This window comes from Simochromis diagramma, unplaced genomic scaffold, assembly GCF_900408965.1.
Source record: "Simochromis diagramma unplaced genomic scaffold, fSimDia1.1 OVJJ01000343.1, whole genome shotgun sequence".
Classification (NCBI taxonomy): Eukaryota; Metazoa; Chordata; class Actinopteri; order Cichliformes; family Cichlidae; genus Simochromis; species Simochromis diagramma.
The window spans coordinates 9,176,281-9,202,159 of record NW_024386831.1 but is presented as its reverse complement, the minus strand read 5'-3'; the positions used below and the strand labels follow the sequence as shown (position 1 = coordinate 9,202,159).

Genomic DNA, 25,879 nt, shown 5'->3' with positions numbered 1-25,879 from the left:
AGCTAGCCTTCGAGATGTCTTTATGCAACCTTAAAGGTCATTCAAAAGGAAATAAAAATGGCCAGAGTCTGAATTGCTATTCAACGGTGTGGTTTGTAGGGGAATAAAAAGACGGCATACAGTGAAATGGGATTTAAGAGGCACTGGTTTTTATCTAAACTTTAATAGTCATTGTATTTACCATATTTAACATTTATAAAATGTGTTCTAACAGAAGAAATAATCACAAGATCACACTTATATACAAAATGTAAGCGTTCCTTGTCACTGCAGGGATAGTCCATTTCCATTTCTATCAGATATAGGATGAAATTTCTCCTTTTGAATTCCTGACAGCTCCTTGCATCACCCTGCACTTATATTTTTCTCCGAGGCCTCAGCTGAAAAAAAATAAAATAAAACGAGCAGGAAAATGGCAGATATTCAAAACCTAACATCTGTGGCTAGTGAGATTACATTAATTTTTATGGGTAATGCAGCAAGCACATACAGGGTGATTGGTAGTTTAAGCTTTTAAAAACATAGGTAGGTCCCCTATGTAAAGGGAGCTCGGAGTAGGAATCCCAGGAATGTGAGCTACATGTTGTTAAGAAGGGAAGTTGTCCCGTCTGCTACAGCACAGACCTGCCGCCCATCGTGTGGTCATGTGGCACCTCACACAGGCTGCTGCTGCTGTAAAGTTATCTGTGTTTTTTGACGAATGCAGAATTATCTGAAGTTGTGTTTTGCAGTGAACCTAAACACACCGTCTTCAGGATTAGAAAAGCCTTTCCACATCCACTTTAGGCTTTTCCGTTTAAATAAAACTCTACAGCAATAAAGCAGCCCTGTATTCATCTCAACACACCAACCCCTGTGTGACTTCTCTGAGGATAGCTACAATTATTGATGACAGAGGAGAAGATTGTTATGCATAGCCTGTACAGGATGCCATCAGAGACTCAGATTGGGAACCTTTTGAAAATGTCAAAGTGACACATGATTATGAATATTAAACAGCCATGTATAGCCCATGATTACTTGAAAGGAGGAGGGGATTTGGCAGATGGAGACTGGAATCTCACTGTGAGCCAAAGTGATGTATGGTAATATTGCGGCAACAGAATACACCTATCAAATTAACGGGAAAAATGATGTTGTCATTTGTTAACATGAAATTCTGTATCGTGTAAGGTATTCTTGCATTTCTCAGACACTGGAGTGTCTGCCACCTTCTGTGCAGGAACGAATTTGGTTCACACTCTGCACCAGCGCATTGCGTGATACCTATTCTGACACGTGTAAGTCCAAACTACAGCTTGAGAGCACACATCTGCAAAAACCTCACTCAAGATTAAAGGTGCTTGTGATATAAAACATGCAGTCCCATGTCACTGATCTGGATTAGCATATACGCTGACCTTTCTAAAATTTCTTAGAGGCTTGTACTAGCAAAGCATACAAAAACTTGTATCAGTCCTGAATAATTCTCTCTTTTGGGTGTAACAGAATGCAATTAATTTGCAAAAGAAAATAATGAGGAGCTCACAGCTAGTCTTTACCGGCTACCGGGTAACCTCATGTACAGCCCCCACTACTCTACTGCAGGAACTTAAGCAAAACAACAATCTAATCCCCCCGGTTGTTTTCTTCTCTTATTATAATGAACTAAAAGCAAATTCCAGCCTTTAGGATTTGCTAAAGTAAACGAAACACAGATTTCTTTGTCACAAGATAAAAAAGTGTGAGCAACATCTGCCATCTTACTACTACAAATATTTCAAGAAAGAACTGGATATTTCTGTTCAAAATCACACTCGAGCTCCTATTTAACCATTAAAAACAAAGCACAGACACATGGCCAAACAGATGAAACGTCTGACTATGATGTGGCTGACAGCACAGGACCCCATTCTGGTTGAGTTGGTTCTACTAGTTCCCTGAAACAAAAATCCATATCGGCAATGCTTCAAAGGTTGTCCATCCCATCTCTGCTATCATAAACAATAATCTACTTTAGGTTATACGATAAAACATAGACAATGCTGTTGTAAGTTCCAGTTTCTTATTTGAAAAGAATGGTGCAAGAAAGAGCCTTAAATCAAATATGCATTTCTAGGTGGCTAAGGGAAGTCTGGTAAGTTCCTGCAGTGGAAAAAAAAGAGACTAGTCGTGAATCAGTGAATCAGTTTATATATCCCTTTGCTTACTTGTGCTCTTAAAAATTTGTGTTGTCCTCTGTCCTTTTTTACATAAACCAATAAGAATATATATCCGGCTCTGCCACAGTACCTGTTTACGTTGCTGCCACATCTGCATCTCCAGAGGTGGCTTCAGCTGATAAAACCTTCCCGCCGCAGTAATACTCTTCCAGCTTTTTGATTGTAATCCCTCCCTTTTTCATGGATCAGCTCATCTGAGCTGTGTCAGTCTAATGTGCTCAGTCATGTGTGCAAAATGTTAAAGTGCGCATGCAAACACATAAACAAACACACACACACGCTGGGTCCCCACTAAATAGCTGCTGTACTTTTACAGTAGTTCTGAAGGAGATGAGTTTGCAAAAAAATGTGTAAAAAATTCTCTTATTGCTTATGTCAGCTTTAAGTAAGGATGCTAACCAAGATGAAGAGTGGATGGTGGGCAGAAATGAGTCGAATAGGAGGAATACTTAAAGCGCAACCATGTCATATGTGAAAACATAACCCAATCCTCATCCGTAAGCAAAGCATGTTGGTGTTGTCTCAGACATCTTAAAGGAAATGATGGATATAATAGTCACAATGCATTCAGTCCGTTCTTGTTACCTGGACGAAAGTATCGATGTCTGGCAGTCTATCTTATCTGCAGATTGTAAGTGTACAGTAATTGCTACAATCGTGATCGCTATATTTTCTTATAAAAATTGTCTCTAAAATGTATAAATAACTAAAATTAATAGTACATAAGATATATATTAACTAAAAATAAACAACAACCATCGAAACAGAACCTTTAGAACTTTCTCATTTTTACGTTGGACTTTATGTACAGGTACAATGCTACTCTCTAACACCTTAACCACAAACCAGACAAAGTGTATCATGTGGAAAGATGCTGATAGATCTTCTAAGCCAAGGTCATATATTTCAGCCTAAATAGTTCCCTTCATACTTTGGATGGTGAATAAGGTATGCTTACTGAATTATTGTCATCTTGTATACAATATAGAACATATAATAGTATCTCTTTAAATAATTACATAATATATTGTGTAGATGACTTGATATGGTACACTGTGTTCTCCTCGAAGTAAGAGAAACAGTTTCAAGAGACATACATGGAAGGATACAGACGGGAAAAAAAATCTGAGATGCTAGCTGAATAAATAAATCTTTTTTTTTTTCTTCTTTCTTTCTTTTTTTGGAATATAAACTGGATCAAGGTGACATGCAGTCCTCCTCTTGTTCCCTCGTAGTGATCATGTACCAAAAAATTGGTCCTGAAATCACAAAGTGTCTTGAATCATAACATGAAGCGGGGCGATGTTGAGTGGGATCCCATCCAGAGACAGAGAGAGATAGAGCAAAAAAAAAAAAAAAAAAAAAAAAAAAAAAAAAGGAAAGGAGAAAAAGCCGTGTCCGTTTTGTGCCTACATACTGTACGTACAAGTGGTTTGTTAGCAGCACAAGTTTGGTGTTTGACTTTGGCTGTAGCTTTTCACTGGTGACAGCAAAGGAGTGACGGAAATGCCAAGGGTCTGTTATTGGTCTCAACACAGACAGCTCTTATCTTCTGTTGTCACCAAGACAGGAAACAATGGTTGGCTTTAGCAAGCGAAGTCCTCAAACACCCCGTGGTGTCCGGCATGGTGGTGGTGAGGATGAGGATGGGGGTGAGGATGAGGGACGTGGTGGTTGGGGAGAATCGTGTTAGCATAGGCCCCCTCTGGGTGACTCCGTGGCATGTCATTGGGCTCCTGTTGAAAGCAAAGCAAAGGGGGTCAGTAAGTATATTTATCATTAAATATAAGTCATTTTGATTTAAAGGAAAAGCCCCTTATCCCTGGGAAATACTTGCTGCTAGTCAGATCATAAGATTCTCTTGTGTCTGATGTACGGTGCCATGCTTACCCACCTTCTCGTTTCATTCTTGTTAGTTTTTCTTGGTCTTTTTGTTTTAGCTGCACATGTCAGTCACTCTAGCATACCTGCCTGATGTTAACCTACAAGTTGTCAAAAATGCCCTTGAACTTCTTCCCGCTTTGGGTCAATTTTCTTGACCCTTACTTGCTTTCTGTGTCCTGCGATTAGCCTTTCTCATCACATAAGGAAAGCTTTAGGTTAAGGGGGTTTTATTATGCTCATTTCCACCTCCATAATTTTTTTTTTGCTATACTTTATACTGGGGCCCTAATGCAGTCATTCACATCATCCTCAGCCTGAAACAAGCTGTTTTACCTCTTCTTTCTTCAAAAGCCACCTTCTCTTTAACCCAGCTTTCTTCTTACGTGCTGCCCATCGCAACCATGAGGTTTGAACAGCCAGAGCTGTGTCCCTGAGATGACCATATTAGGAATATCCCCTCTCACTGAAGTGATAAAGCTCTAAAAGTAGGGTAAAAAAGTACAGGTGGTTGCCAGTGCTACTATGGTGTAAACTTGAAAATCCTGGTTGATTTTCAGAAAAGTTGATCTCTGACTTTGATCTTAATTTCAAAGTTACTGAAACTTGCACTCGCCCGAGATTTATAGTAGATGCACGTATGGTATCAAAATCATACGTTGCCTCGTTCTGGAGTTATCACATTCACAAACTTGGGAGTCCAGGCAGCCCTACCGCCTGTCCGCCTGGCAGGGTGCTGACAATACCCCATCATCCTTTTACAGCTGAGGAGTAAAAACTGTCAGGAACTGGGTGTTAAGAGCCGACTGAAGCCTAAGGTTATGGATCACAGGGATTACTGGTGCATGATTAACATCAGCATCTCTTGCTGTAACAGTATAAATATTACAGAAAAAGGAAAGGAAAACATAATAGCTCCAATTTAAAGTACTTTCAGAGCTGTATGTAAGATGTCTAATATCTCCACCAGGCCAGCGTTGATTCATTTTCTGTAAGTTGTTAATGGATTTTAATGTGGTGGCATTTTTGCTTGTATTTATAACCGTTTCACAACCGCTTGTACCACTGACCTCAACAACAAAATACGATATTAGTCAACGTCTGACACAGTTTGTCATGGCATGCAGCGTGGACGTAAGACACAGTCACAGTCGGATAAGAAGCCCATTGTTCACACAGAAATGAGCAACTTCCAAATAAAGTTGTGCAAGAGCTAATATGAACTCTGGGGGGAGGATGTGCTTTGCGCAGTGGTTAGGACTAATTAGGAACATTACACTCTTTATTGTTTTAGGAGTGGGGGGGGGGGGGGGGGATATTAATTTGCTTCTCCCTTACTCACTCTTTTGTTGTTTTCTAATGCAGTTACAGTGCTGCAGGAGAAGTTGTACACTCGGTATGAAACCACTGTAAGCATCATTTGTTACATTGCACCATGTGCTGTACCTTTGCTTTCATTTCCTCTAGACCCACTGTTGCAACAGTGCTGGCCTGCTGCTTGTTCTTCTTCTCCTCTTTCTGCGGCCTCAGCAGACGCTGTAGCCGGTGCTTGATCACCTGGTTTCGCCGAGACCACAGCGGCAGGCAGGGTGAAAGAGAACAGATGAAGGAATGAGACAAGACACGCAGCGGTGTGAAAGGTTCATCTGACATGACATCTGCATTACAATCCCTGCCTCTGATTTTGCTTTATTCATACATGTTTGGCAGTCAGCAGGCAGCTGGGTGTGAAGCTTAAAGGGGATACAGATGAGGCAGGAGTTCATTTCATGATCAGCGTTAGTACCATGTCCTCAGCACCGACCTGAGCGGATATTAGTTTCTCCTGCCTGGGAATCAAATAAAACTTCTCACATGCATAATAAGTGATAAGATTCGCACTGCAAGGCCTCTCCTTAAAATTTCAGGTGATTTTGTCTCAGAAGAACATACTGACATGCTCAGTGGTTACATTTGGAAATTAAAAAAAAGGATGACAATTAGAGGCAACAATGAAGCACTAATGTGTTTTATAAATAGTGACTGTTGGTTGGTTTCTGAAAACCAGCGGGACAATAACTGTTAATTATCGCTAATTATACCGCAGCTACCGCAGGTCTGGTTTCATATTGTGATTGGCTGATACGTGCGGACTTGCATGCACATTGTACCTCATAGATATAATCCAGTATTTCTAAGACTGTCAGGATGCTGGCTCCGATGAATAAACCCATCTGTCCACCAATGTCACCTGAAAAGAAAGGACTTAAGTAGTGAAGGAGAGGCCCAGCGGACACAATACCCAATCTGCTCCCATTTTCTGTTAATGATAATGAAAACTAAGCAGCGCTGCAATAAAAACAGCTTTCACTCGGCTCCAGCGAGAGCATTTCATATTCTGAAAATAGAGGAAAAAAGAGGCAGAAATTACTTACCCAATAAACCTGCAACATCGTATGCCTTCTTCTGCTCAATCGTTTCATAGTTCAGAGCTTCGAAGAAGATATCTAAGACCAGGAAGTTGTCTCTGGAAAAACAGTGTGAATACCATAGAGAACAGTGAAAATCACTGGTAGAAATATAACGTAGTTTAAAAAAGAAGAAGAAAAAAATCAAGTCATCTTTATGCTCACTGTTAACTGCCAGGCCTTCAGCGCTTTACACAGATCTAACCAGCGCTTGCGAGATAATGAGGTGTTACAGGGTTTAACTGAGACGAGCTGAACGTGCGCTGACGGCATGCTTAGTCACTGCCACGTCCCCGATGTCTGCGGATTTAGAAAAGCTGGTAATATTAAATGTAGTGAGGCATCATACGCGCATTCGTTTAGCCATGTTTACTTTCTACACATCCCCAACAATTAGGCACTGAGAGGAACTGCAATGAATTACTTATAATTTAAATATTAGCAAATGATCTATATAAGATACTGCGGAACAGAGACTAAACATGTTTATTTACAGCTCCGTGTTTTGATTTGATCGATTGGCTGCCCTTCCAAAACTAAAGGTTGGGACAGCGGCTGGTCTCACAGGCAGAGCAGAGGGCCTGGGATGTCTGTTTTATGGACATTGGGGTCTTTATGATGTCAATAAGAGCCAAAGTAACTGTCTGAATGTGAGTGATTACAGGCAAATACACTGACGTCATTGCTTCAAACTCTAGCCATGTTTAAAAACCTGTAACAATTGTAACAATACATACATTTTTGGAAAATTTATATATTTAAGGTTTGTCATTTCAAAGATTTTATACATCAGGATATTATCAAAATAATAATAATAATAATATAATATCCGGATATCCAAAGTGTTGTTGTTCATATGAGTGTTATTTATCTAATTTTAAGGCCAGTTAAGAACCAGATGATTTTTATTATGTCCTGATATGTAAAAGAACTGACAGAAGGTCTTCTTTCTTTCTTTCTTTTAAATCATAGCTGTACATGAGAGAAAAACCAAAAAGCAGCCGAGGTCACCTTTAGTCTTTAACATACAGACACAGAAACTTAGAATCTTATACTACAATAAATATTTCACATTGTCAGATTAAATAAAAAGGAAGATGCTCATACATCTACACACTACTGCACGACGAGCAGTTTTATAATACTGTACAAAATATAATTGAGTTTTGTTTATTTTTATGGGTGTGGGTCTGTCAGTGATTGCAGGCTGGAGGTCATTGTTTATGGCACTAGCACTGAGCACCACATCACTGCTCATAAGTGTGTTAGGTCCTGCTGAAGGTTCCCTGCCGTACCTGATGTAGTCCTCCGACTTGTCGTATTTCCTGGAGAGATAGCGAGCTGAGCCCTTGCTGGGGATTTTGACCATGGAGAGCTCTTTACCGTAGCGGGTGAGATTACAGGGCGTCTCACATGGACAGATGTCCCCGCTATTCTTCTGTAGCTGTGCTGCAACACAAAATGGCAGTGGTGCTGTTTAATAGACACAGACTGGGTCAGTTTCACTTCACCTCAGAAAAGAGATCCGCAACACAGATACCAGGTGGTAACTATCATTATGTACAGCTTTGTTCTTGCTTTATAAATCACTATTTGATTCATTTGTGCAGTTTTGTTTTGCCAGAGTCAAATTGTTACACTCAGTAAGACTAAGCGCACTTGTGTGCTAATGCAGTACAACATATACTTGTATATACTGGCTGATATGGATGAATAGGCTTGTTTTTATGCTTTACTGGGTAGAGCAACACTTTGTGCCACTACTAAGCATCGTTTAATCATATTAATCTCGTGCCATGCAAACTTCTCTTTGCTAATATTTCTCCCAACTGACACTGTTAGAGAGGCAAGGCTGAGATGGTTTGAGCATGTGCAGAGGAGGGATAGTGGATATAATGGACAAAGGATGCTGAAGATGGAGCAAGAGGAGGAGGAAAAGAGGAAGACAACAGAGAAGCTGCAGACAGTTGGTGTGACAGAAGGGAGCATCCGACTGAAGAAGAAGAAGATATTTTGCAGCTTGTTGGTGGTTTGTGAACACTGATACAAAGTTACAGTTAATTCAATTAACTTTTTGCCTTTTTGTGTAAGTAAATACTGAAAACTACCAGCTATGTGGGAGGAAAAAAAGCCATTAGTACAATTCATTCCAGTGATGTCACTGTGAAAAGCCCAGATCGTACATAATGGTTTATTGAGGCTGGATGTAAAAAAAGATGCATGTACAAAAGGCATCCATTGAAGTGCTGATGTGTAAACTGGAAGAATGTGCATAAAAATCTGTGGACGTCACGTGTATTTCACACTGTAATATAAAAAAACCCACAGATTTCATCTAGCGTTCTTTTTTCTTTTTTTTAAAATCAAATGTATTTTGTTTCATTATTATTATAAATGTATCTAGTATTTTATAGATATTATTATATATAACAGCTACAAGTGTGCTCGTCCTGCTCCTCGCCCTCTGCCAGGGTCCTTTTACTCTGAATTTACAGAGCTAAGAGCATCCATACATTTGTTCTTGCTCGCTTTTTTCCTTCCTTTTTTATCCCTTTCCCTGGTCGTGTGTCTGTGATTCCAGAACTGAGATTTCCATTTCCTCTCCTCCGGTGAGCGTCTCAGTTTCACGCTGGTACATGTGAGCTCCCTATTAGCTGCCGGCTTAATTCAAACATCTAATAATTTCAGGTGCAAATTTGTATACAATGAGGAAATAAGGGCGTGCCCACATCCTCTCCATGGATAAAGATAGGAGTGGAAATGAGGCTCGTGCATGTGCATAAAAATCCACAATAGCCGAGATTATTAAATGTGGATGCTGCATATGCATGGATTTCTAAATCTGATGAAAAAAAATATTAGCATGATTCTGCCATTGTGTTTACACACTGTTTTAGTCACACTCTGAATTTTAGGCGTGGTGTCAGACTGCGCAGACTCGCAATAACATTGCACTTTATTAGTCTTATTATTTATTAGTCACTGTGTTTGTCTGTCAGAGAAATTTAGAAGCTGCTCTTGTCTGTGGGAAGACAGACAGAAGGCATCATAGCTTTTACAACATAACACCCCAAAAGTTGGGACACTGTATAAAATGTAAATAAATACAGAACACAATGATTTGAAAATCTCATAAACCTACATTTTATTCACAGTAGAACACAGAAGACATTTGAGACGTTTAAAAAGAGAAAATGTACCATTTTAAATGAAATATTAGCTCATTCTAAATTTGATTGAAGCAACATGTCTCTATAAAGTTGACACAAAGTCATGTTTACCATCCTTGCTGAAAGGTGCAAGAAATCATCTGATTGGGAGCACATGTTGCTTTAAAGTCTTGTTTACCTTTCAGTATTGACGGTACCTTTCCAAATGCTCAAGCTGCCAACTCCATAGGCGCTAAAGTGCGCCTATGGAGCCTGTGCTATCAGAGCTACATGTTTAAAGCTAAGCAGGATGCAGTTTCCATGTTTACCGAAACAGAATTTCAAGTTTTGATTCTTATAATCACGGAACAATTTTTCCACTTTGCCTCAAGTCCACTTAAAATGAATTTTGCCAAGAGAAGATGGTAGCTGGCCATTTTCACACGACTCATTGTCTAAACATCTTAACAAAACTATCTGTTAGTCTAATCAGATTACCTAAGAGACAGTGACTATAGTAATGGTGTTTCCAGTAATCCCGTGGCAATATCCACTTAGAGAATAAATGGTGAAGAAGGGCTACATTAGGCCTAATTAACATGCAGGTATGAAATGCTCGCACACTGGCAAATACGTTTTTATAGTCCTGACTTTAAAGCATCACAATGCATGCAGGAGAGTAAATAGCTTTTCCCAGCCTGTCTCTTTAAATTGTAAATGCATTCAGTCCAGACAAAAACGGGTACGGGAGGCACTGAAAGCATAATTATAATTTGATGATTTATGAATTTTATAACTCAAACAATTAGGTTATTTGTATGCAGGAGCATGGTGGCATACATCATTTGTCTGATGTGGGAACAAAACATCTTTATAATATAAATATATAAATTACATCTTAATGTATTACCTTTCATGGGGGCTGAATCTATTAGTACTGTCTGATTCAGGAATATGACCCCCATGAATATGGTCCATTCTTGCAAGCTATATCTACAATTTCATTCAGCCATGTTTTAAGCTGGGTATGAGTTCGGTGAGAGAGACTTAATTAAATTTCTGGCTTATTTGGCTGATACATGATAATTGTACTTATGTCCACTATGGCAATAAAAAAAAGCCTTTCTTTTACTGGAATACTCTTACTTTGAAATCAAGGTTCAGTATCTGCTGCAGGGGCAAGGCTGAGGGGTCCAGATATGCAGGAATGAAGGGGTTTTCATATTAAGAGTTCAATAATGGAAGCAGAACAGTCATCAAGCTCTAAAGTGACTAAATCACAATGAGGAAAAGTCATTTTAAAACCCAGTCTACCTCCAGGTATTTGTAATACAGGGGAAAAAAAATCCTTATCATATTTACTGATTGTGTTTCCATTTCCCTTCGGGGGAGTCTATTATAATGAGAAAAGAAATGAAGGGAGATTGTTTCTTACCAAGCGCTTTGTCAACACAGTTGATTTTACTGGGAGGGCAGATATCTGCGGTTCCTGCAAAGGAGAACAGAAAATGAGTCTGATCAATCAGAAACAAAATGATCAGTGACCCGTGTCTGCTGCAATGAGGAAGCGTGGCTGTGAACAACACTCCACAGCTTATCATTCATCTCCAAATGAAGGCAGGCACACAAAGGATGACTTCCATCCACGGAGTCTGGGCCATCTTGGAAGTCTGTCCTTGATTGCACTGAGAAATGGAGCATGCTGGCTCCACCCGCGAGGCATATTTAGAAAGTCTTTAAAAACCAATCAATGAGTCACTTCCTGGCAGAAAAACATGCTGCCCAGGCCATTAATGACAGGTATTCATCAGCAGCACAATTAATTAGCAGAGGTGTGTTTGTCTGTCTGTGAAATGTTCATGGGGTTAATGTTTTGTGGAATTCTCCTTCCCAGACGCTAAGAAATGTTCATTGACAGGAAGCAAAATTACATCTGATGATCTGAGGAGTGTGTTTTTACACACTGTCACAGATATGCCTCTTTTCCAGGAGCAGAAATATCAAAAAACGTCATTAAATATTATTCATTATTAAACATTATCCTTTTAACTGCCTTGTGTATTTTATTTTTTCAGACGTTCTGACTTTGAAAGCAAAAGCAGTCCTGTCGTCACATCAAGAACAACTTAATAGCTTTTTTGGGAGGTCCTCTAAATATAGAAGTAGACTGAAAGACTAAAATATTAACACAGATCCAAGCAAAACACAATTTTGCTTCTACGGTTCACAGTTCAAAAGTCGTGAGGTTTAAAATTGGCCACGACTTGACCACCTCAAAATGCAACAGATGGTGGCCATGTTTGTTTATTTTTCAGTGATACAGCAGGGTGTGTTCACTGGACCGCCTCAGCTTCCCTTATGAGTTTTGAACCAGCAACCCCAGAATTAAATTTAATATGCAACAATAAATGTTATTCATTATTGATAAGTGCAGTGAAATAATGCGAGCTAGCCGCTACCTTTGCAAAGCTCTCATCTGCCTCTTCTGAGAGCAAATGGCCTGGAAAAGCTTCCACATTTATTATTTCTGACATAATAAATATCATATCTGATATGAAACATCACCACAGAAAGCAATGTGATTCTGCTGGTTTTTCTAACCACCTCTGCTCTGTCCTTCCTGTTCACTGATTTAAAGATTTCCCTTTTGCTGTTGTCATTCATTAAATTGCATATATGGGCTATTCTGGCAGTTTAAAAAAAAAGTAGAATTCATGTGGATATTCTTTGCTTTTTTACATATTTGGATGGCCAAACATTTAACATTACAAAGGGCGATATAATGCATATTAATTCCCATTTTATTATTTATTAAAATTAATAAAATAGCCACGTGAGAAAAGTAAGCATGCGCTGCATTTATTACAGCAGAAATTAGGGGCTCCAGATTTGGTGCCAAAGATTAGATACACCTCAGAGAGTGACAGGTACAACCTGTCTTATTTAAACCTCTGACACTGACAGCCAGGTGTTGTCTTTGCCAATGATGTGTGTAGTGTCATCATCCCAAGATCTAAAGAGCTCTCCGAGGCCTTTGGAAAAAAAAATGCTGCTGAGTGCAGCATTTGAAATTCCAATGTGCACCAAACTGTGGAGATTTCAAACGATTTATCCAGGACTGTCTAAGAACCACAAAACGTCATTAAAGGGAGCTCTTGCAGCTGCTAGTGTCAGTGCATGTGTCTACAACCGCATATTCCACAAATTAAACCTGAAATGAATCTGAGAATCTGGGGGGTTTGCCAGGAAAAGGCTTTTGTCAATGAACATATAAGCAAATAACAGGCCTGTGTGGCAGAGAAATGATTCAAAGATAGAGCTGCTTGGCCGCAGAGACAGCAGACGTTTTTAGCACAGACCAAAAGAGGTCAGAACCTCATACCAGCTGTGAGGCATGGTAGTGGAAATGTTTTGATTTGGGGGTTATTTTACTGCCTTAGGAGCTGGGAAACTCATAGTGTTCAAGGTTTAAAGTTTTAAAAAGACCTGATTGAAATCCTACTGAAAATTCTTAATAGAAAAAGTGTAAAAAACAGAAAAACAAATGAAAAAAAGACCCTGCAAGTGTCCTAACACAGCTTCTATGCTTACTATTCCAACAGGAGAATATTGCATCCAATAAATAATTGAAAAAGCTGTTTTCTCACAGTGTTATCCAAGTATATTACAGTTTTCTGTAGGCACTTTTTTTTCTGTGGATTTCTCATCTGCTGGGTTTTCAGAGTACAGAGTGTATGCAAATGCAAATGCAAATGTTTCTGGAACAATTATAACCAGGTTCCTCCCAAATCATGACATAGCAAGTTCCTTTAAGGCACGCAATCTCTCCGAGATCAGACCACCGCTTTGGTCTTGCCATTTCAGTCTGCAAATCCAAGATTAAAATGTGTGACTGCTATGTAAATGTGTAGGCTGATAACCACAGCATCGCTCTGTCAAAAAATGTGATGAATCAGATCGGCCTCGAATCAGCTGTCTCATACTTGTTTATTTAATCGGTTTCTGAATGTCAGCTGCACTCAATGCAAAAGTGGAAATGAAAAAGAATACATGATAAGTTTCTTGTCTTAACTTTAAATGTGACCACTCTCAGCATGCCTACTTGCTAGACACATCAAACAGCCAGCATCCAGTGACTCAGCTCTGTGACTTCCTGCTCTTTAGCCATGATGACGCACACTCTGAATAAGTCCAGAGAGCTCATTTTGTGTTTCTGGTACTCAACTCTATGACATATCCTCACACTGGGAGGAAAACTGCTCAAATGGTGACATATTACTAACCAGTGTTCTCGGTTTCCTGATAGACCTATTTTTACATCATGTCTCAAAAATTTGTAGGTTTTGTACATCCATTCATGGTCTGCTTTCCCTCCAGTGCCAAAGTGTTGTGTGAAACAACTAATTACAAGATGAACTGCTAACTTTGGCCACTTCCTATTAATCCCATTCAACAGAAGCTGTCTGCAATTGATGTATAGGGGTGCTTAACAGAGAAAAGAAAAATTGCAAAGAAGCAAAGAAAATTGCACTATGGAACTATGTAGTTATGCAGATAACTTAACTTGGCTTTACACTCTTGTTATTGGCTTAAAACACTAACAGTAGTTCTAAATTCAGCTATTTCTGAGTGACATACACATTAAGGAATTTTTTCTCTTTTCTTTAATGTTGATAAAAAAAAAAAAGAGACAAAATCATACACAAAAATAACAGCGCTTTATTTTAATTTGTGCTTCATTAAAGTCAAGACCGAGTTTAAATTAGATATGTGCTCCTTAGGCAATATTTCATGATGTAATTAAATAACCAAATAATTCAATACAAGCAGCAGTACTAAGGGCAGTTTGTAAGCAACCTACCAGTAGAAACCAAACAGGACCAATACCAGTAATAATAATCAATCATAATAATTAATAATGGCTGTGGGAGGACAACAGAACAATTCCAGGACAGATGGAGATGGATGAGCAAAAGTATCCAAACCTCATTGAGACTTTAGTCTGATGTGCCTGTAGCCAAAGTGCTGGCAGCAGAGAAGAGCATACCACTCCAGATATCAAGCATCAAGGTCAGGCATGTGGCAGTCCAAATTATATCTATGCTGGAGTGATTCAAGTGGGCCAAAAATTATGACTTGTTTTGCACAATGGTTCATCAAATCTCAGGCAAATACTGGGCAGACTGGCTTTTCAATTACAGCAGGTCAACAAGGCGAACAATTTTAAAAACAGAAGGAAATACTTGAAAATACCAACTCTGATTAGTATTTTTTCCTCCGCATATTGTTGTTGTGTGCCATTTCATGACCTGGAATGACTATTTTAAGTTCCAATCATACATTTAGTCATTACGGTTCACAGTTTGGCACCTTATACAACATGTCAGAGAATGAATTACTATTGTGTGTCCATTTGAAATGATGCACACAATCCTCTTTCCCCCTGAAACATGTGCCGCTCTGTGTAAAGATAATGTAGGGGCTGATCTTACCGGGCATGTGCACCATTCTGCATTTGCACACTCGTAGGACCTCGTTGGTCTCACAGAGAAGGCGACAGGCACTGATGCTGTATGTGTCGTATCCTGGGAACTTCTCTTTGCTGGTGGAGCGGCAGTTCCCCCAGGGCTGGGGCAGGTAGGTCAGCTAAGCACACAAAGATTTATTAGACCCAGTCTGAGCCACCGGGGTTGCTGGGAGAACAGTAATCTGGTGGTGGGTGGTGGTAGTGGGTCAGCGGGGGCAGGGATGGTGCGCTAAGATGAAGACGACCTACCCTCTGCTCCTGACAGGAAACAAAGGTCTGGAAGCCCGGAGAGACACCGAAGCCCAGCTGGTGGATGTAAGGAGGCTCGTCCTGACTGTGGATCTGAACACGGATGCCGGCCTCCAGGGATGTCTCATCTTCTCATCAGGATGAAATGGAGCACGGATCGTTGCAAAGAGAAAATACAAGGGAATTTCAGATGGCTGCCTCATCTGACAGCTAGGGCTCGGTTTGATGTTAACCGCAAATCATTTATCAGTCATGTTTAAAAAAATAGGCCCGTAGGGATTAATTTTATATGACAAGTACAATGCATACACAAATCAAAGGAAGTGTACTGTGTTTAGGAATTCCCTTTTACAAATCACATTTGCAGGTGGAGCAAAACAATCAGGAAATGCATTATTTACAGTACATGACCAAGACAAATAGATGCAGGCGGTTATTGATTTAAACTGCAGCAGAGGGTATGTCACAGCATTGCACAGGATAGGATTACAATAGACAAATAGTTCTGAAGCTTACTTGTCTCTCTCCAGATTGGCAGATACTCATCCTGCTGAATATCCAACATGATCTCCAGCCCATTTCCCATTCCACCCTGCTTGGTTTTCCTGGATGTAGTCTTGTTACCATTAAAAGTGTAGCATTTCCCATATCTGGTGTACACCTGGGAGAGAACAGATTGATATCATGAACATCACCATAAGCGTGACAAAGTCCAGATGCCGCACGTGACGCGCTCATACAGGCGCACTGAAATGAAATCAGAGATATGGAGCAAAAAATAAACAAGCCGCATCTCTGCCTGGACAAGTCGCTGTATATTACCCACAAACCTCTGGATGCAGTGAATGGCTCAGTCCCTCGCGGATTTTGATAAGCAGTATTTGAATCAATTTCCAACACCCACCACACAAACCTGCACAATGCTGCTCAGTAGTAGCACCATCCCACTGAAATATCAAATGGCATAAGAGATTCTTTAATCTCTCTTCAAAAGAAAACAAAAGACAATGAGAGAGAGGCTGCTTTAAGTAAGATATCACACCACCACCTATCAGGGGAGCTGTCTCAGTAGGGAACACATCATCTCTTTGTTTATACCTCTCATCTAAACTGCTGCACTGTGGAAAATATAATTCTTACCAGTCATTTAACTGTTATCTGAAGCCAGTCTTAAAGGCACAATCCGTGATCCACATGCAAAGAAAATGGTCCTGTAGCAGCACCACCAATATCCAGGATTGTAAGTCTTTCACAGACACTGATTAAGGTTTGATTCTAAAGGCAGTTTATTCCTTGAAAAGCTGAGTCCTTCATCTGAACAATGATGATACAATCATAGCTTAAACCCTGTCACCAGGTATGGCAGGTGTCCAGCTTTGGATTTCTTCACACGTTCAACTAGAGGATGTCAAGCTCTAGTTCGATAGCCAGAGGGAAACTGTCAAGAGAGCTGAGGATGGCTAATTTTTGCCGTTTCCAAGGCAAAGAAAAAAAAAAAAAAAGATACAGAACATTTATCTGTATAAATAAAAAATGGTAAATGTAAGAAATCAAGACTAATCCTACCCAAGGTAGTGATACTTGTGATATTTGGTACATTCAGTCTGATCGCACCTTTTCACTTAACCATACGTACATATATTCTGAATGTCAAATCTCAACGGCTTTTCATCAAGTGGCCCAAAATACACAAAATTAAATATTGTAAAACTTCACACTGATCTTTTTAAACTGATGTTGTATCCATTCAGATGGATTTTAGATCCACCAGTGTAGGTCAAATCAAGGAAAACGATTGGTTTTAGGGAATCTTGAAACTGTGAAATTGTACACGTCATGCCTGCGTGTGTGTGTAGATGTCTGCTGGGCAGTCTGGCTTACTCACACAGTCCATAGACATGCATGTTAGGTTAACTGGTGCTTCCAAATTGACCGTGGATGTGAGGCAGATAAAGTGCTTCAAGTGTATAGCTGTATGAATGTATGGTTAAAGTGTGACTTCTATTTAAAAGTGCTTTGAGTGGTTAGTAAGGCTAGAAAAGTGCTATAGAAATACAAGAACATGACATAACATTTGCACCTACATGTGCAAGCAGAAGCACCCACAATGCAACAGAAAACTATAAATAATACAACAACAATAATCAATTTATTCTGAGTTAAGGGAGATTAAACTACATGGGATAATGTGTTCTACGTGTTCTATGTGTTAATAAATGTTGAATTAATATTGATAACTATAGATGGTAGCTATACGGATTTTTAAGTATAGCAGTGAGGACAGTGTTTAATGGTTTTAAAAGTTCTATAATAAATCCCAACAGTTCCTCCCAGTTTCACTTGCAATAAAATATATTTAAATGTTATATTTTCATATGTTAGGCATAATGAGAATGTGTGTTCATAAAAGTTTTTCTTCAAAAATCTGAACCACAGTCTAAGTAGATCTGTGGTTGAAAATTGAATATAGATATTAACTCCTGGCCTGAGTCAAAAATGAAAAATTGACTTTACTGCTCCGCATGCCAAAGTATCCTTGGGCAAGATATTGAACTTTGAGGTGCTTCAAATGTGCTCATCTAAATGTGTGAATGTATGTGAAGTTCTTAGGTGTAAAAAGAGAGCTTGTATGAATGGGTGACTGAGACATGCTATATAAAGCGCTCTTTAAGAATTACCATACAGTGAAAGCATGACATATGAAGGGTTAATAAGCTACTTATTACAACTGAAGCCAGTGTAGAAGTAGCTCAAAGTTGCATTTTTTAATAGCTAGAAGGAGGTGGATTCATCAGATTTTCATTTATGATTTTAATACATCTTTTTTTATTATTTAATTTGGTTCATCATTATATACTTTTAAGTCTCATTTAGAGTAAAGCAAGGTATGCTTAAGGATTTGGCAACCTTGTGGCATATAAACTGTTACCTTACGAGCATTCAGTGTCTTTGGGTTCTCATTTAGATCTACGCCTCACTTGTTCAGCACTCAGTTGTACAAAAATACATTCAACTGGTATTTCAGTTTTTCCGTTAATGACATCTTTTGGTTTTAAAAGATTCAGATGGAAACTCAAGGCTTCAAACCACCACAAACCGCTCGCTAACATAAAGTTTGGCTATATCCATCTTTATATACAGTCTTTGGTTGTTTTGCACTAAACCTGTTATTCGTGTATGCAACAAATAACGGGAGAATCCTTTAAAGTGACCTTTTTTTTTTAAAATAAGCCAGCTAGAAATATTTAAAAGCAGTATTTCCTACCAACTCATGCAGCTGCTCTTAAATTAACCAGCTCGCTGCAGCTGATGAAAATATTCACCACAGCTGTCATTTCATCCAGTAAAACTGGAGACCACAAGCTAAAAATGAGAGGCCTGTCTCTGTCTACTTGTGTGAACTCAATGTTTCATGAAGAAATAATGATGGATTCAAACAGCACTTGTAATATAAGCTTTGCTGTGTATGCAGATCCCTAAAAAAAATTCTCAGACTACAGCTTTCCCCGCTGAAAAACACCTATTTTTTTCCCCACTCAGAGTGCCGAAAAATAATCTGTTGGATTCGTTTTGTCCAAACATCAAATAAAAGAGGACAGTGATGAAAGTATTCAAGCTTAGGAAATCACATGGCAGGAGAGGTCAACAGACAAGGCACTGGAGAAATGACAGTGAAATAACAATTGAGCTGAGCAGACAGCAGACATATCATTAAAGAGACAGTGACGGTCCCTGCATGCACAAAAACATAGAATGCCTGTGATCTGACTTTGATATCAGCTTGATCCACCTAATGAGTGCTGTGATGTCTAAATAAGGGACACTGACGGAACAACACAAGCTCTCATTTACAGACCACAGGGTGTACCCACATTTGAGATGGTTGAACAACAAATCAAAGCCATGGTTGTGGGGTTCAGTCAAGTAATTCGCTGGAACAGTTGGCAATTTTGCAATGTCCACAACAGTGATTAGAGCAAGAAATGAGTACTGTTTACAAAAGCTGTTTAGACGGACAGCTATATTTTATGCAGTAATAGGCCTCGGGGCCTTTGATCTGGCTCTTTGTACATGCTAGTTTGCACTCAGTGTCTGTGTGTGTGTGTGCTTTTTTGAATGAATTTCAAATAGTTACCTTCAAAGTGCATCTTGGTTGAGGAGTCAGACAATTTTTGGACAATTACAGATCTCGGCTCGCGCTCTGTTGTGGTATAAACGGTTTCTCTGTTAGTTCTAGCAGCCAATATGCATTTTTGTAAATTGCAGCATCTTTTCAGCTGGTGTGATTAGATAATGGGACGTGGCAAAGTGTGGGCGGAGGCCCGTGGGAGAGACGGTTCAAGTATTCAAGTGTGACTTTTGACTGACATGTGCTATTAGGCTGAAATGGTTTAATCTCTGTTTGGCTGGTGCGGTGCGGCTGAGGAGGTAAGCTGCACTTATCATTGATTCCCCGCCCCCACCTGGGTTCATTGACACACTTAAGCCTCGACTGGCAGTCTTTATCTGATGGAGCAAGCAACAGAGGCGAAGGAGGATTTCACTTCAGAAATGCTCAAAACACCCAGACCAAGTGCCTGGGTTACGCTCTAAAACTTCAGGCTCTGGAGGACGCCGTGTGTTCACAAATGATATCCCCCAGAGAATATGAGAAAGTTTTCCCATCATCTCACCCAGGAAATGGATGTTGGCAGAGCTTCCACTGGTTTATTTCTCAGTTCCCACCTACCCCTTCTCCCTCCCCTCTCCTTCTCAATCTCCTCTTCCTGCATCCACAACGTGATTGATGGAGCATTTTTCTCTTGTTAAATCTTGCACCAAATTTAGTAAAGGTAACAGGACTGACTTGGGCAAATCCCAAGTGGGGACCTGGCACTGCTGTTGACAAGCTGAAACAGTGCAGCGGCATTGTAGTTACAAACCAGATGAAAAGAAGCGTTGTATTCCTCTGAGTAGCTCAAGAGCTAAATTTTGCAGCACTCAATGCAGCATTGTTCAAAATATCTAAAACAACATCACCTATGTGACAGTCTTTTAGATGGTAATGAAAAATTGATCAAAACATGTGCTCAGTTTCTGCATTATTCTGTCAGTTATGTCTGCGAGAAACCTAAACTTGTTTCTTTGTATAGCAGTTGGACTATTCAGAGATGAATTACCAACTGAGTAAAGCGAGCTATATTCTTCCTTGAGGCACAAAAACCTCATACTTAAGCAAACTTTAAGCATAAAGTTAAGACATTTAGTGATGTCACCTAATGTACTTGAAAAATACATGTTTTAATGACTTCATCCCACATTTGTGATCAAAAGTAAATAAATGAAATTATCCATACATGTTGCATTGTGTTTATTGAGGTCACAAACCTGGCCATGAAAAGCATCACAGAACATTTCTGAGTCTCTGTGCAAAATGTAATAAAGCTATTAAGTGGAGCCTGCTGTGTGCACATCCATAGTACAAAGACAGCAGGAAGAATAAGGCGTCCTATCCCTATATTTACCCTCTGCATTGACCATCTCGGGCTATATATGTAACATCTATTGTACAGTACAGGAGGGATGCTTTCTGTTAAAGGTGGATTTTGTGTTTTCTTTTCTCTCTAGGATAGTTTGTCTTATGTTCACACCATAAAGGCTTTGACACAAATCTGTTTCTCTTGGCAACATAAATAAAAAAAGTTGTCTCAACTTGAATAGATTAAGCACTAAAAGTACAAATGCATTAAGATGAAGTTGCAACATAGTTTGGAAAGATTCCCGTCATCATGTCATTTGCTTATGCTGTATCTCACCAATTATAATGCATCTGCTTTAAATGTCAATTCATTATGTGTCTTTTGCCAGTGTTTTTCTTCCGCCTAGAGTGCCTTGTTTCTGTCTCCGTCTCTCCATGCTAAATGCATTAAGAGACCAACCCCTTACCATGTAATTCATAAGCCCTAGTGGGCTAAACCCTTAAACGCCCTCTTTATGACTGTGATCTGACAGTCCCAACTTTTCCTTTTAAATAACCCACAGGAGTCACTTCAGTGCTTCTCCAGAGGACATCCATTTCCAGGCAGGCTGCGTGTCATCGGGTGGCTCTCTGAGTACGAGGAAGGAGGATTTGAATTCATTTACGCAGGGTGGTAGAATATGCCAGAGCGCTGATTGGCAGTTGAAAACCATTAAGGCTGGCACATGAAGGCTTAAGGTTGAGACAGAGCGATCCTTGATTTAATGGCTTCATTACAACTTCGCAGCAGAAAGACTTGGATCACAGTGTGGCATAAACTGAATATTTACATGATATTTCAAAATGTTTTTTCAGGAAAAATGGTATATGCAACAGGGCTGGCAGTTCACTGCAAAAGTCTCTCTCTTTCATCCTCCTATTTAGTGTATATTCAGTGTATATTTTCATGTATTTTCATCTGTAGTTATAAAATTGTGATCAGACATTTAAATATATCGTGTGTATGAACGTCACAGTAATTTGGGGAGTTCAAGGATTTCATTGAACTGTTGTTTTTCTAGGGTGGAATAATTATACAGAATACATCTATAATGGAAAAAATACAATTTATTTAGGATTTTTTAAAATCCATATAGGCTCAAATATACACGTACACTCAGTTAAACGTTAAATTCTCATTAGTTATCACGATTCACTACAATTAGGAGTTTCTCTTTGCCAGTATAAAAAGGATTTGTTTGACTGCACTAATTTGATTGATCAATTCTCAGAACAATGCGAGTCTAAGGAACTCTGTAAAAATCCAAGGAGAAGTTGAGAAGGTCTGTTAGATGTAAGTATAAGTTATTCAGCTGTGTCATCACTTTGTCAAGACCCTAAGTGTCACCCTCAGATGAGAGGAAATTGATTATGATATTCCGTAACAACCAAGGCTCAAGCCTGCCATGAAGTGGAAACTGTTGGAACACCAGTGTCACTGTCCACAGAGAAGAGAGTTTTACATCGAGCTGAGGAAGTGTCAACCAAGAAATAGCCACCAGCTCCAAAACCTTCAAGACTGACTCAGATTTGTCCACGTTTGCCAACATGGACAAACCAAATTACCTCTGAAGAAAGATTTTATGGTCAGATGAGAAAGAAACTGAGCTATTTGGCCACAATGACAAGAGGTCTTTTTGGAGGAGTAAAGTTCAGGCTTTGAAACCAAATAGTCAAGCATTGCAGTGATAGCATCATGCTCTGGTTCTCATTGGTACTGGTCCATATTGAAATACTGAAAACATGTGGACTATACTTAAAAACTGGGTCTGTGCCACAAAATCATCCAATATGAATGGATTATACTGAAAAAGCATTCTAATATCCAACCAGAAAAATACCAGAAGGTTGTTAATGTCTACGAAAAGTCTCTGGTTGAGATGCAACTTGCTAAAAGACATTCAACCAAGGTTTAGCGGGGTTTCTATGTATAAATCTGAGCTTGTTTCTATATAATGAGTGTATGTAAACTTCTATCTACAGCTTAAAATGTTATATATTTAATCTGTTTGTCAACCTGTAAAACAGAAGGGACTAAGGGATCAAGAATAATTTTAGTTTAAGCTGAATATGAAATCCTATTTCAATGATTTTCAGTCTAATTACAAAATGAGAGGATGAAAAACAACATTTATTTCAACCAACACAAGTTACATGTTGGTGCAGCACAACAACAACAACAAACGGTTCACATTTTATCACCTTCTCACAAACGCTGCGATGTGTTTTAATGGTCAAAGGCTAAAGTCACGTAGCCATTTTAAAAAGCCTTTGTGGCGACCACTCAGCTCTTTTAAAGCTGTTGTTGTAAACAGCCATCAGAAGGCAGACTAAAAATGCAATGTCTTATTCTCAAGGCTCCTTCTGAACACAGAAGAGCAAAGAAGAATGTGAGGAATGAGTCTTCAAAAAAATAAAACACAATTTACAGAGTGAACATAGCCTTTAAGTGCAGGGCACAAAGCCAGCTACCACATTTTTGCAGCATCCCATTTGTTCCTTTTGGACTTCCTACACAAAACTTTTCTCTATGAACTAACTGCTTTCGTCTCCCACTCTCACTACAGACGGAGCCCTCACCACCAGACTGCATGGAAAAGAACAGTAAAGGGTAGTGACATATCTTTAAATTGTATGTGATCTACTTTTAAACGACTCAGAGGTAGAGAAAAAGAGATTATCTCCACGGCTTTATCACTTGTATAAGCAGTTTTCAGCTCTACCCTTCACCTGCCGTCTTGCACTGCTCGGGAAAAAAAAACACTTATGTGACACAAAAGGATTTTTTTGGTATGCTTTCTGTATTTTCCCCCCCCAAAAGGGAGAAAAGGGAAGCAATTCACAGGTAAGAACAGTGGAAGAAAAATCTGTTGTCTTGATCTTTTCTGGTGTTGGTTTAATTCAATAACGGACAAAACTACAGCCTGCTGAAATTCGTCCCCACACTAAAATTCAACGAGATGCTCTGGAGCACCTGTTTGCTCTTCCAAATACTTCTTGATGCAGTTGTACAATTTCCCAGAGTTCATCATGATTGCCCCAAAAGACTTTTCACTGTAGTGCAGCCAGTTACGAGAGCAATAACAATACCGTGCAAAAGTGTAGTTTGCTTCCAAAGAGGCAGACTTGTCATTTTTAACTGCTCTTGAGCAATAGCTTTTGAGGCTCTCCAAAGGTCTTTCAAAGTTTTTCTTTGGAAATTGTTTGCTTTTTCGCTCATTTTCACCCAGGTCCTCCTCTGTGACTATTTTCTAAGGAATCTTTTTATTTTTTCGTTAAGTCACTCAACACGGACATGTGAATCATTCAAATATAAAAAAGGCAGCTCTGAGAATGGATAAACCAGTATTTTGTCAACAGATAACAGACAACTTAGAATTTAAAAATCAGTTCTTTCTTATCTTTAGGTACTTTGTTACTAAAACCCTGCCATAAAAACAAATAAATAGTTAAAGAAAAAATCACAAAAACAGGAAACTGAACAAGACAATGGAACAAGTAGCAGGCCTAAATACTGTCCACAGCAAATGAACATTATCTGAAAGCCACGTCCTTTAGAAACAGACATAAAATACAGCAAAGACTTGACACAGGACCCGAGAAACACATCTGGCCCTTCAGTTGATCCATCTATCGTTCACCAAAGCCTGAAATGATCGCAGTGGAAGGGTGACTGTCATGAATGCAAGCTTAAGGAAGGGAAACGTGGAGAAAAGACTGTCACGGCCAGGCGGATCAGCTGCACGCTGATCAGCCCTCTCTGTTTCTCTCTCTCTTCCTCTTCTCTCTCGCCGGGGCGGAACTCACTGTGGGTTCACGCCCTCGGGAGATGAGACACCTGGGTCTCATTAAGGGGAGCAGCATTTAAGCCAGGAGGTGACTGCTGTTTGTCGCTGGATCGTTGTCTACCACGCGTTAGTGAAGTCAAGCTACAGCAAGTTTAGTTAAGAGTGTTTTCCTCTGTGCGTCGTTCTTAACCCTGTCTCCCTGTCTACAGAGCTTCCTGGATTTTTCCCAATGTGATTCCCGTGTGGCAGTGTCGGAGTGTGAGCCTGTGATCGTGTGAGTGGATATTCTGAAGAACGCGTGCTTTCCCTTGGACTTCCCTGGAGACCCCTTCTCCCCCCACTCAGCTGTATATAACACCCCCCCCGCACATTCTTGTATATACACCTGGTGACTTGTAAATAAACCCTTCTTGTGAGCATCAGAACCGGAGTCTTGCGCTTGAGTCCTCCTCCAAACTGTAACAATAACGATCCAGCCATCATGGACTCAGCGGACTTAAATCCCACCCAGCAACCCGTCCTCACCCCGGAGGCAATTCTGGAACGCCACGAACACATGCTTCGGCACATAAATCAACAACTGGCCGCACTCACTCAAGCCCTCGCTCAACGTCTACCGTCGGTAAGCCCACCCTCACCCCCTCCGTCTGTTTCTCCTCAGCTATCGGCTCCAAATCCATCTGCGGCCGCTCCGCCTGTTTCCCCCACGCCGGCTTCCACAGAACCTCCAGAGCGATCGTTACCAGCGCCGGAGCCTTTCTCGGGTGAGTTCGATAAATGTGGTGGATTTCTGACTCAGATCACCCTACAATTCCGTCAATTACGAAGAACATATGAGACAGATGGGGCCAAAATTGCCTTTATGGTTCAACTGTTACGTGGGCCGGCATTAAACTGGGCGCAAGCTGTTTTAAGAACAGCCCCAGACATTTCTTACGAGGACTTCCTCACCAAATTTAAAAGTGTTTTTGAAAGAGGCACCGGAGCGGAGGCGGCTGCCCACAGACTGTTAAATTTGAAGCAGGGGAGGCGGAGTATGGCGGATTTTTCGGTCGAATTCTGGACCTTGGCTGAAGAAACTGGCTGGGGGCAGTCGGCATTGATAAGTACTCTCTTGAATAATATTTGTGATGAGTTAAA

The 25,879-nt window shown here is 39.9% G+C and overlaps 1 protein-coding gene across 1 annotated transcript in view; it reads right to left on the bottom strand.

Annotated features, from left to right (window-relative positions):
• Positions 1-1,629: 1,629 nt before the first annotated feature.
• asic4a (acid-sensing (proton-gated) ion channel family member 4a) overlaps positions 1,630-25,879 on the bottom strand; it is a 99,768-nt gene continuing 75,518 nt past the window's right edge. The window contains exons 2-10 of the mRNA XM_040028249.1: positions 15,971-16,115; positions 15,455-15,582; positions 15,171-15,324; positions 11,114-11,167; positions 7,825-7,978; positions 6,497-6,588; positions 6,233-6,312; positions 5,529-5,639; positions 1,630-3,937 (exon numbers count right to left, since the gene is read on the bottom strand). Of these exons, the coding sequence (XP_039884183.1) occupies positions 3,788-3,937; positions 5,529-5,639; positions 6,233-6,312; positions 6,497-6,588; positions 7,825-7,978; positions 11,114-11,167; positions 15,171-15,324; positions 15,455-15,582; positions 15,971-16,115 (1,068 nt within the window). The 3' untranslated portion in view covers positions 1,630-3,787. The remainder of the gene's footprint in view (positions 3,938-5,528; positions 5,640-6,232; positions 6,313-6,496; positions 6,589-7,824; positions 7,979-11,113; positions 11,168-15,170; positions 15,325-15,454; positions 15,583-15,970; positions 16,116-25,879) is intronic.